The sequence below is a fragment of the Echiichthys vipera genome, assembly GCF_963691815.1.
Source record: "Echiichthys vipera genome assembly, chromosome: 7".
Classification (NCBI taxonomy): Eukaryota; Metazoa; Chordata; class Actinopteri; order Perciformes; family Trachinidae; genus Echiichthys; species Echiichthys vipera.
The window spans coordinates 3,263,832-3,277,074 of NC_139832.1; the positions used below are offsets into that span (position 1 = coordinate 3,263,832).

The 13,243-nt window shown below is 47.6% G+C and overlaps 1 protein-coding gene across 1 annotated transcript; it reads right to left on the minus strand.

Annotated features, from left to right (window-relative positions):
• Positions 1 to 258: 258 nt before the first annotated feature.
• Positions 259 to 9,218, minus strand: LOC310949048 (zona pellucida sperm-binding protein 3-like; the record flags this gene model as incomplete). The annotated part of the gene is made up of 9 exons (XM_083916380.1): positions 259 to 320; positions 962 to 1,050; positions 3,431 to 3,513; positions 3,612 to 3,729; positions 5,088 to 5,265; positions 5,539 to 5,642; positions 6,321 to 6,439; positions 8,054 to 8,361; positions 9,080 to 9,218. The coding sequence occupies 9 exons, from the start codon at positions 9,216 to 9,218 to the stop codon at positions 259 to 261; spliced, it is 1,200 nt and encodes a 399-aa protein (XP_083772506.1).
• Positions 9,219 to 13,243: the final 4,025 nt, after the last annotated feature.

The window sequence follows — 13,243 nt, forward strand, 5'->3', positions numbered from 1 at the left end:
ATGCAGAGTTGCTTGTGTGAGAAATTAAAATACGTTGGCAACAGACTTTGGCTGATAGACATTTATTATGTTTGAGTGACTGCATTATTTATATAACATCAGATATATCAGGTAAAAACAAATCAGCTGGATCAACTGTATCAGCAGCTGTACTTTAAAATCAGAAGAAAATCCAAACTGATTCAAAGAGAAGAAACCACACAAACCCTGATCAGAGTAGAAAGACATTTAATCTCACGTTCAAGTTATTGTGTTTCACTATAGAGGTCTCTCCTTCACTGTGATTGGTCCAACAGCAGCTTCCTGTTCCAACTCAGCGACTGCAACACAAATAAAGCATTACAGGCCCCACCTTGATTTGTACCTTTCAACAATATCCTCAAAGCAATTTCAGTCAAAAGCAACTGGACTTGGTTATTTGTCTAGGAAGACGTTTCACCTCTCAAATAACCACGTCCAGTTGCTTTTGACTGACATTTCTTTGGGGACAACGACGACCTGGACGAATGAGAACATTAACAGGCTTTCAAAAGTATTAAAACAAATAAGAGTACACAACAAATTTGTAGTGTATGGATGATTGTTCAAGGAATTTAAATGGCTTATCTGCATGGTTTAAGGTTCAATTTTTTCCCGTTTGTTTCTTTTAATATGCACATTAGCACCGTACTTGCACAAAAAGACGCAAAATGACTTACATTAGATGCAAAACTACCACAAAAAGATGCAATATGACAAAAAATAGATGCAAAACCACCACAAAAAGATGCAATATGACAAAAAATAGATGCAAAACCACCACAAAAAGACGCAAAATGACTTACATTAGATGCAAAACCATCACAAAAAGATGCAATATGACAAAAAATAGATGCAAAACCACCACAAAAAGATTGGCCCATGTAGCATGTGCCATCTGGAAAGACTCGGCTAACTGGTTTTCCAGAGTCCGCCCACTCACCTGATCCAGTCAGAAGACTCGGGCTTCCTGTCCCACAGTCTGTGTCACAGCAGGCGCAGAGTTGATGGCTGCCACTGGCCTCCCTCCACCTGTCAATCAAAAGCTCTGCCTCTTACTGAGTCAAAATCATCTTTACGTCAGATGAATTTTACCCGTCATGTAATAAATGATGTAACCTGCAGTGGAATTTAGTTTGTATGTTATCGTTAATTTGTTATTTCTAAGGGTGTGTGTTCACAAAGCAGGCTGGGGACGAGTCATCTCAGCGCGTTGAAGCACTGCCAGTGGGTTTTATTTCTAGGACAACATTAACGTTAGCTTTGTGGCTACACAGCTCACATTAACGTTAGCTTTGTGGCTACACAGCTCACATTAACGTTAGCTTTGTGGCTACACAGCTCACATTAACGTTAGCTTTGTGGCTACACAGCTCACATTAACCTTAGCTTTGTGGCTACACAGCTAACATTAACCTTAGCTTTGTGGCTACACAGCTTACATTAACCTTAGCTTTGCGGCTACACAGCTAACATTAACCTTAGCTTTGTGGCTACACAGCTAACATTAACCTTAGCTTTGTGGCTACACAGCTCACATCAACGTTAGCTTTGTGGCTACACAGCTCACATTAACGTAAGCTTTGTGGCTACACAGCTACTTTTCGGTTTACGTTTCCTGAACACGAGCGCCCGTGATACCACCGGCGCTTTGCTGAGACGTTGAGATCTCTGGAGTGGCTGCACGGCAAAGGCAGGGTGCTCTTGGAAATAAAAATAAAGTGCACTGAAAACACTTTCTTTTAGTAAAGTAAATCGTTTGAATTTAATCAGAGTAATTTATACATCGCAACATTTAAATTCAGTTGGAACTAAAACATTTTAAGTACAGATTTTAATATTTACACATTATTCATGTAATAAATACACTGACGAGTGAATCTTATATATAAACAAATACAATTAAATGATTTATAGCCACTGCACATCAAGTTTAAAATACTAATTCAATTTTACTCTGAAAATCTTTTCATCACGGATGAGTCATTTCTGGTCAATGTAACTTTTCCTTCTCATTTTTGTGAGAACTGACATTTCTCAGGAAAGGAAAGGTCGGACACACTCAGGGGTGGCACCGTTGGAAAGCCCGTACATGAAAACATACTCAAGGGCTCAACTTTCATCTCTTTAAGACCTTCTGTTCCCGAGATACGGCAGAAAAAGCCTTACCGGAAACTCCCATGATGCATTGCGAGAACTATTTCATTAATAAAAATCACATTTTTCTCACCAATAACACATCAAATATACCAAGTATGATATATCACTGTGCTGGTCTAGATCTCAGCTATCAGAATAATTATATATAAAATTCCTACTGTGACAGATATGTCTTGTTGACAGTCAAATTGGAAGGACATTCAGCACATATTCTGTTGCGTCCTTGTTTGCTAATTGACAGCGATGCGCTGGCTGTGATGGAAATACTCATCAGAAGCACCGATACGGTGCAAAACACAGGTAGGTACTCAAACATAATTAAACATGTCAGAGATTAAATACCGCACCGCAGCCGGAAGGCAAAGCTCTCGATCTACCGGTCAATCCTGGTTCCTACCCTCACCTGTGGTCATGAAAGCTGGGTCATGACCCAAAGAACCAGGTCGCGGGTACGAAATGGGTTTTTTCAGGCGGGTGGCTGGAGTCTCCCTTAGAGAGAGGGGGAGAAGTTCAGCCATCCGTGAGGAACTCAACTGGCTCCTTGCGTTGAAAGGAGCCAGTTGAGGTGGTTCAGGATCATCTGGTAAGGATGAACCCTGGGCGCCTCCCTAGGGAGGTGTTCCAGGCACGTCCAGCTGGGAGGAGGCCTCGGGGAAGACCCAGGACCAGGTGGAGAGATTAGATCTCCATTCTGGCCTGGGAACGCCTCAGGATCCCCCAGTTAGAGCTGGTTAATGTGGCCCGGGAAAGGGAAGTTTGGGGTCCCCTGCTAAAGCTGCTGCCCCAGAGACCTGACCCCGGATAAGGGATAACGGATTTTGCATATTGCGAAATGTGACTGGATGCAGTATGACATCCTGGTGTTGTGTTATTACTGTATTTGCTATTATGTACCGGGCCAGACTAAATATTCTTCTGCCATGCTATCCGGCTGTTCAGTCGTTACGTAACACCCTTTCAAAATACGATTTCCGGGTCCAAACGCTCCGTTGAAACACAACAGACAACGGCCGAACATGTGGACAATTACGATCACCTCTAAAGTCAGTTAGACGTCTTTTTCAAATATAAGAAAGAGGTAAAATGATAATTTTTAAAAACTCAGCTTTTGAAAGGGTGCTACGTCACGACTTAACAGAAGTGATATGGGTATTGGAACGCAGGAAGTGTCTGATCTAAGTATTTTAAACCCCATTTGTCATGTGATCAGCAGAAAAGGATGATTGGAGTTGTAGTGTCGGTGGCGTCTCACCCGTTGGAGAATGAACAGGCCTTGTTGGTGGCGTCAGCAGCTTCTGCCGCTGCTGTTGCTCTCAGGCTGCAGGTGATGTAGATCTACAGAGACGCAAAGAAGGTGTTCAGTAAGGTTTGTCGTCATGGAAACCAACAGCCGACTAGTTAGACTAGTTAGAAAAGACGTGTCTGAGCCTCACCACGCCGCTGTCTTCCTGCTGGAACTTGAACGCCTCCACCTCAAACTGCAGCCTGTCGTGTTGAGACCGAGGGAGGAACTGAGAGCCGGAGCCTGTCAGCTGACTATCGAACAGGCACCTGAAGGCAACACAGGGGGCCAGTCAGGGACAAGACACCCGAAGACAACACGGGGGGTCAGTCAGGGACAAGACACCCGAAGGCAACACAGGGGGCCCAGGTCAGGGACAAGACACCCGAAGGCAACACAGGGGGCCAGTCAGGGACAAGACACCCGAAGGCAACACAGGGGGGCCAGTCAGGGACAAGACACCCGAAGACAACACGGGGGGCCCAGGTCAGGGACAAGACACCCGAAGGCAACACAGGGGGGCCCAGGTCAGGGACAAGACACCCGAAGACAACACGGGGGGCCAGTCAGGGACAAGACACCCGAAGGCAACACAGGGGGCCCAGGTCAGGGACAAGACACCCGAAGGCAACACAGGGGGCCAGTCAGGGACAAGACACCCGAAGGCAACACAGGGGGCCCAGGTCAGGGACAAGACACCCGAAGGCAACACAGGGGGCCCAGGTCAGGGACAAGACACCCGAAGGCAACACAGGGGGCCAGTCAGGGACAAGACACCCGAAGGCAACACAGGGGGCCAGTCAGGGACAAGACACCCGAAGGCAACACAGGGGGCCAGTCAGGGACAAGACACCCGAAGGCAACACAGGGGGCCAGTCAGGGACAAGACACCCGAAGGCAACACAGGGGGCCAGTCAGGGACAAGACACCCGAAGGCAACACAGGGGGCCAGTCAGGGACAAGACACCCGAAGGCAACACAGGGGGCCAGTCAGGGACAAGACACCCGAAGGCAACACAGGGGGGGCCAGTCAGGGACAAGACACCCGAAGGCAACACAGGGGGGGCCAGTCAGGGACAAGACACCCGAAGGCAACACAGGGGGGGCCAGTCAGGGACAAGACACCCGAAGGCAACACAGGGGGGGCCAGTCAGGGACAAGACACCCGAAGGCAACACAGGGGGGGCCAGTCAGGGACAAGACACCCGAAGGCAACACAGGGGGGGCCAGTCAGGGACAAGACACCCGAAGGCAACACAGGGGGGGCCAGTCAGGGACAAGACACCCGAAGGCAACACAGGGGGGGCCAGTCAGGGACAAGACACCCGAAGGCAACACAGGGGGGGCCAGTCAGGGACAAGACACCCGAAGGCAACACACGGGGGGGCCAGTCAGGGACAAGACACCCGAAGGCAACACACGGGGGGGCAGTCAGGGCGAGACGCATGAAGGCAACACACGGGGGGGCAGTCAGGGCGAGACGCATGAAGGCAACACACGGGGGGGGGGCAGTCAGGGCGGGATGAATGAAGGCAACGCACGGGGGCAGTCAGGGACAAGACACCTGAAGGCAACACAGTACAGTCAGCAGAAACCTGGTTGAGTATTTTGACGACAGTAAACTGACCCGCTGTTTCCCAGGAAGGCGTATCGAGGGACTGTGTCGATGTTTGGGACCACGGTGGCCACGCAGCTGTCCACGGTCACTCTGAGAGGGACGTGATGAAACTGTTTGACTGAAACTTCAAACTTCATCATGTCTCCCAGCAGGAACTGAGCAGACGGCCGAGAGAACTGCCAATCATCTGTGAGACAAAGAAAAACAGGAAGGTTTCAGGACGGAGGAGATGTTCACTCTTCTTCAACCTCTTACCCGGGGTCGGGTCAGGTCATGGGGGCAGCAGCTCCAGCAGGTGACCCCAAACTTCCCTTTCTCGGGCCACATTAACCAGCTCTAACTGGGGGATCCTGAGGCATTCCCAGGCCAGTGATGTTGAGATTTTCAACTTAATTTAATTTTACAGGTAAACTAACAGAAAGACAAGGATCTGCACCACCAGGTACAAAAACACACCCACCAGTCATGAGTGTGATGGAGAAGTACAGACTCTCCTCTGACCCTTTGGTGACACTGAGCGGACTCCAGGTCGGTTTCATCTGCTGAGTGCTCACATCGTGCTTCCTAACAAACAAAACATTTATAGCAAAAATATAAAAAACACTTAAAAACAAACATGACAATGGAACAGACGCTAAAGTCACACAGGACGTGGAATATGACGTACATTTACTCAAGTACAACAAAGCAAACAAGGTACTTGCATAGAATAACTTGGGTATATCAAAAGGCAACTATTGCATCCTTTACTTACTCGACATCATTGATACAAAAACTTTAAAGAAATTACAGATTAAACTACCCAGAAGTATAAAAAGTAACTTAAATTGCTTCCGATTCTGAAGTATTTTTAGTTTTGACATTTTATTTGATGCTAAAACTTTTGCATTTTCACTCAGTGATGGAGGACTTTTTCAAATCCTTCACTTAAAGTACAAATACTACAGTTTACCATTGGAAATGTTAAAGTATAGTCAGGAAAGTTTACTAGAAAGTATTTTTAAAAAGTACCCAATGCAGAAAAATGGCTGCCGTGACCGATTTTAAAAATAGTTACCGATTCATTTTCTGTCAAGCGACTGATTAAATGGCAGGTAGTTTATTTCATAACAAAAACACAAATTAAGCTCTAAAAAAAGTACAATATGTGCCTCAGATGTAGTGGAATAGAGGTATTAAACTACAGTGTAGAAGTACTCTGTTACGAGTAAGTCTTTCTGGTGGAGTTGCATAAGATCTGACCTCTGGTAGTGACACTCGATGCTGACCGTGAACTCTCTGGTTCGGATGATTTGACCGTCCCCCAGAGGACTGGGCGTGTAGTGCAGCATGAAGGCGTAGACGAACGAGTCCTCCGACATCTGAAACACAGTTTACAGTGGAGCCTCTTTTAGCACCTGGGTTTGGTTTTACTGCAGATTAACTGTGTGGTTTGCCTTCTGCCTAGACTGTTCACATTCACGTTTGAAGTGATATCTGACATCAAGGGTGTGAAAGGATCTTTGCATTCAAGCTCCTCACGTGACCCAATAACATCACACGTGCGTTAGAACAACAACAAATGTCACGGCCCTTAAGGGATGGTCCGTTTTAGACTGTATGTCGCAGCAAACGCGCTGAAGACTGTCTGAACATGGTGGGTGGGTTCAAAACAACTTACCAACAGCAGATGGGTTGTGGGTAAGTGAAATAATACGACATTAATGGAAAAACATTGATTACATTCTATAAACGTTGCAGAGAGCAGAGGTGCCGAGAGATCATCTGGATGGGTGGTAGGTGTTTTATTGGCATCAGATGATTCGCGCATCAATAAAAAAAAAAAAAAAAAGGCACAGCATCCAATCACAAGGATGCGAGTATTGGCCAATCAGAACAGAAGGGCGGGACTATAGGCGCCTGACAAGTGAAGCACGATGGTGGGAAATAAATTCCAATCTGATGTCCCCAACCCAGTCACATGGCCAGTGTGTATGTATCAGATTTTAGACCTCGTGTGAAAGTGTCCCAGATCCGACTGTTAAAACGTCCACACTTCCTTGTAAGACTAGCTGGTGAACACAGGGAGCATTTAGCAGCTAAAGAGCTTCATCCCAGGCTACTTTTGGTGGGTCAGACTAGTGGGTGAGACCAAAAGCAGAGCCAAGACAAAATATTAGGGTTAGACACACCTGAGTCTGACAATGATCTGTGATAAACAAATCAGACTCAGCAGGTGTGTTAGAGCAGAGAGAAACCTAAAACATGCAGGACAGTGGCCCTCCAGGCCCGAAATTGCCTACCCCTGGTCTAGGAAGACGTTTCACCTCTCATCTAGGAGGCTTCATCAGTTCATGTACGCATCTGACCAGGCTGGGACTGGACCAGGACCAGGCTGGGACTGGGCCAGGGATGAAGCCTCTTGGATGAGAGGTGAAACGTCTTCCTAGAGCAAGGATAGGCAATAGGCAGTCCTGGAGAGCCACTGTCCTGCATGTTGTAGGTTTCTCTTTGCTCTAACACACCTGAGTCTGATGATTTGCTCGTTATCAAGCAGCTGAAGCTCGTCACAGTTTGATTATTGTTAGACTCAGGCGTGTTGGAGCAAAGAGAAACCTAACACATGCAGGACAGTGGCCCTCCAGGATCGGAATTGCCTACTCCTGGTCTAGGAAGACGTTTCACCTCATCCAAGAGGCTTCATCCCCGGCCCAGTCGGGTCCTGGTCCAGTCCCAGCCTGGTCATTTGCGTACATGAACTGATGAAGCCTCTTGGATGAGATGAAACATCTTCCTAGATAAATAACCAAGTCCAGTTGCTTTTGACTGAAACTGCTTTGAGGGTAACGGCGACCTGGACACGAGAACATCCACAGGCATCATCCACTTAGTAACTTGCAATTGGATGCTGCAGAATGTTGTTGTCCAATGACCAAACACGAAACCATCCTTCAAGAGTCAACCAGAGAGTTCCTGTTTCACATTTAAAGCCTCACCAGCAACTCGCTGCCACATCCGTGCAGCTCCGACTCAAAGACCAGGACCTGAGCTTCGTCATCTTCCCCAGTGGCAGGACATCCTCCTAGTGTGACGTCTGCAGCCAGGACAGGTTTACCAATCCCCAGCAGGTCCTTCTTGGCCTCCACCCGGACAGAGCTCTCCCCGCAGACGGCGCTGATGCTGTCGGCCGGCGTCGGAGCCTTCAGCTCAAAGTTCGAAGGGTACAGAGGCTCCTCCTCCGCAGGAGGCTCTGGGAAACTCCAGAGAAGGGGTTCTTTATGAGACTGCTTCTCCTGGAAGGCAGCTGGGACAGAGAGGCGAGATAATCAACACTGAGTAGTTTTTTTTTTTATAAAGTCAATGGTTGACAACCATTTTGGTAAAAAAATTAAATAACTGTATACTAAACAACAAATTTGAGGTACTTTACTTGAACATTTTCTTTTCATGACACTTTAAACTCCACTACATTACAGAGGGAAATGTTGGGGGGGGGGGGGCAACTAAAACTGGATTCAAAACGACTACAAAAGGATGCAAAAAGACTAAAAATGTATTGAAAGCTACAACAAAAGGATGCAAAATGACTAAAAATAGATTCAAAACCACTACAAAAGGATGCAAAATGATGAAAAAAGGATGCAAAATGACTAAATATGGATTCAAAGCTACAACAAAAGGATGCAAAATGACTACAAAAGCATGCAAAAAGATTAAAAATAGATTCAAAACCACTACAAAAGGATGCAAGATGACTAAAAATTGATTCAAAACCACTACAAAAAGATGCAAAATGAACCTTTTAAGCACTGAAACATCATAATAGAGTCACACTAATAAGATCAGCTCTGAATCAACCTGTGAACATAAAGATCCCTAAACATCAGTGTCTTTGTTGATCCGTTTAATCGACCATTAACAAAACAACGGTGCATGGATCCTAAAGCGGTCAGTGTTGCACGGTCAGATGGTTGATAGATGCTCAGTGTTGTAGTAATCCCTGTGATGTGGATCAGGTCTACCTGCTAGTTTCTGGACTTCGGGCTGGCTTGGTCTCTGGCCTGCAAACCTGCCGGCGTCAGGCCGAGCGTTCCAGTTGATGCTCTGAGCTGCTGCTAAAACTCCACAGAACAGACAGAAAAAGGTCCTAGTGGGTAACATCATGCTGTAGAGTTCAGTTTACTCCTTTCTGAAACAGCCCCACCTGTGCAGCTGCTCCATTTTGTACAGGTGAAGTTAGGCTCCGCCCACCGTCTGATTGGCCTGATGGCTCTGCAGCCGTGCCTTGTTTAACTGGGGTGCGTTCACTCTGGGAACGTTGTGCAGCGTTTCTCGTTTCAGGTTTGAACCAAAACTCACGCTCAGAGGTGTTACCCATCAAGCAACAATGTGTATTACAAAAGTAACACACACGTACACAACAGCAACACACCTGCATTTCAGTTTAAATAAACGTTTTGGGGGCTGAACGCACCCCTGCCCTCACCTGCTGAGACTCACCTGGGGCGCGTTCACCCCCAATACAATGTAGGGAAACCTTGATTTGAACTGAACCGGTGGTGCGTGGAACACCCTGCTGTGTAAGCCAAGCACACTGCCTTTTAAATACCACACTTTGACAGACACGTCGCTTTCTCACATCCACCTGACGAGAGGAAACACGCCTCAAAGCAGCGTTTTGAGGCAGAAATACATGGAAACTGTAGCAAAACGGTTGCACACAGTTTTCAGATTGACTATTACTTAAATACTGCACTAAACTCCAAATTTGAATCATTTACTTTCTCTTTTCATACCACTTATACTGCCATATAATAATGCCATATATACCTTATACTACACTGCAGAGGGAAATATTGGGAACAAATACTAAACATACATTAAAATGACTACAAAAGGATGCAAAATGACTAAAAATAGATGCAAAATAACTACAAAAGGATGCAAAATGACTAACAATAGATTTAAAACGACTACAAAAGGATGCAAAATGACTAACAATAGATTTAAAACGACTACAAATAGATGCAAAATAACTACAAAAGGATGCAAAAAGACTAAAATAGGTTGATAATGACAAAAATATGCAAAAAGACTAACTATAAGTGAGAGAAATACATCTTCTGGAAACTGTGAGACATCAGAACGTGATGAGATGAGGTCTAATGTCTGTATCATGACCACGCTGACCCTGCTGCTGCTGCTGACCCTGCTGCTGCTGACCCTGCTGCTGCTGCTGCTGCTGACCCTGCTGCTGCTGACCCTGCTGCTGCTGCTGCTGCAGCTGCTGCTGCTGACCTTGCTGCTGCTGCTGCTGCTGCTGCTGCTGCTGCTGCTGCTGACCCTGCTGCTGCTGACCCTGCTGCTGCTGCTGCTGCTGACCCTGCTGCTACTGACCCTGCTGCTGCTGCTGCTGCTGACCTTGCCGCTGCTGCTGCTGCTGCTGACCCTGCTGCTGCTGCTGCTGCTGACCTTGCCGCTGCTGCTGCTGCTGCTGCTGACCCTGCTGCTGCTGCTGCTGCTGCTGCTGCTGCTGCTGCTGACCCTGCTGCTGCTGACCCTGCTGCTGCTGCTGCTGCTGACCCTGCTGACCCTGCTGCTGCGGCTGCTGCTGACCCTGCTGCTGCGGCTGCTGCTGCTGCTGCTGACCCTGCTGCTGCTGCTGCTTCTGACCCTGCTGCTGCTGTTACTGCTGCTGCTGCTGCTGCTGACCCTGCTGCTGCTGCTGCTGCTGCTGACCCTGCTGCTGCTGACCCTGCTGCTGCTGCTGCTGCTGCTGACCCTGCTGCTACTGACCCTGCTGCTGCTGCTGCTGCTGACCTTGCCGCTGCTGCTGCTGCTGCTGACCCTGCTGCTGACCCTGCTGCTGCTGACCTTGCCGCTGCTGCTGCTGCTGCTGCTGCTGCTGCTGCTGACCCTGCTGCTGCTGACCCTGCTGCTGCTGCTGCTGCTGCTGACCCTGCTGCTGCTGACCCTGCTGCTGCTGCTGCTGGTGCTGCAGAAGTTCACAGAGACATTTCCAGTCATCTCCCGGGACGTCAGCCTCGTCCTCAGCGCGCCCAGACCGGAGGGAGGCAGATCAAAGCTGCGGCACCGGAAGAAACATGCGGACTGATCCTGGATCAGCTCGGCTCAGCGCGGATCAGCACCTGCAGACCCAGGAACACTGATGGAAGTATTCAAGCCTCTACTGAAGCGAAAGCAGCGAAAACTCCACCACAGGCACACGTCCTGAATTCAAAAGTTCACTGAGGAATAAATATTATCACGAACGTTTGTTTAATTATCTTTTATTATAATTAATTAATATTCCTGCTGCTTTTTAATGTTTTCAGCATTTTCCAGACGATCAAAGAGACGTTATTTAAGTTAACGTAGCTGTGAACGTCCTCCTGTACACACACGAGCATGTAACAATGTGTGTGTGTGTGTTTGTGTGTGTGTGTGTGTGTGTGTGTGTGTGTGTGTGTCACGGTCTAATGGAGGTCCTGATGGAGTTCATTCTGTCAAAATTGTTTATGAATCATTAGAGGCAGAAAAACGTGCTCTCCCTCCGTGTCCTCCATATAAATAATTAGTCCAGGCAAGGTCACACACACACACACACACACACACACACACACACACACACACACACACACACACACACACACACACACACACACACACACACACACACACACACACACACACACACACACACACACACTGGTTTCCCGGTGATGGAGGAAGAAAGTGACGAGAGGAAAACATGTAATTTAACTTTTTTAAAGACGTTTTTATACAAAATAAATAATAAATATGTTGATATCTCTCATCAGTAAAACACACAGGTGTCAAAATGTGGAAACAAACACGGATCACCAAATATATTCTCATCGACAGGTACACGTGACACCTTACGTAACTGCGACACACTTTTAAAATAAGGGCCGAGAGAGAAATCACGAGTAAAGCCGGGATGAGGATCAGCACCTCTAAATCTGAGGCCGTGGCTCTCAGCAGGAAACCGGTGGATTCTTACTCCAGGTAGGGAATGAGTCCTGACCCCAAGTGAAGGAGTTCAAGTACCTCGGGATCTTGTTCACGAGTGAGGGGACGATGGAGCGTGAGTTTGGCCGGAGACTCGGAGCAGCGGGGGCGGAGCTGCAGTCGCTCTACCGCACCGTTGTGACGAAAAGAGAGCTGAGGAAGGCAAAGCTCTGGATCTACCCTCAGTCCTGGTTCCTACCCTCACCTGTGGTCATGAAAGCTGGGTCAGGACCCAAAGAACCAGGTCGCGGGTACAAGCGGGTGAAATGTGTTTTCTCAGGAGGGGGTCTGGAGTCTCCCTTAGAGAGAGGGGGAGAAGTTCAGCATCCGTGAGGAACTCGGAGTAGAGCCGCTGCTCCTTTGTGTTGAAAGGAGCCAGTTGAGGTGGTTCAGGATCATCTAGTAAGGATGAACCCTGGGCGCCTCCCTAGGGAGGTGTTCCAGGCACGTCCAGCTGGGAGGAGGCCTCGGGGAAGACCAAGGACCAGGTGGAGAGATTAGATCTCCACACTGGCCTGGGAACGCCTCAGGATCCCCCAGTTAGAGCTGGTTAATGTGGCCCGGGAAAGGGAAGTTTGGGGTCCCCTGCTAAAGCTGCTGCCCCCGTGACCCGACCCCGGATAAGAGGATGAAGATGAGATGAGATGTCTGAAAATTCTTATTAAAATATACACTTGTGTGTGTGTGTGTGTGTGTGTGTGTGTGTGAATGTGTGTGTGTGTGTGTGTGTGTGTGTGTGTGTGTTAGCATTAGCTCTGGTCGTCTCTCTTCATTCATTTCCTGTATTAACAGCAGCCTCCTGGGGCTGTTAGCTGCTCACCTTCACTGATATTAATGAGCTCTCGCTGCTCACTTCCTTTATTTATCAACCGCTAACAGCCAGTGTGTGTGTGTGTGTGTGTGTGTGTGTGTGTGTGGGTGTGTGTGTGTGTGTGTGTGTGTAGGGTTCAGTCGTTTAAGTTTAACGCTGTGTTATTTTTACGCCGACGTGGCTGTTTTTTTGTTGTTGTTTCCAGAAAACGAAGCAGTTCGTTAACGATGATGATGGCAGCAGGTTTTTTGGGGCGACCTTCATAAAAAAGTGAAGAGTTTTTAAAACACAAAACTCTACAAAGAGGAAAAGGGACAAGATATTATAATAACAAGGTCGCAAA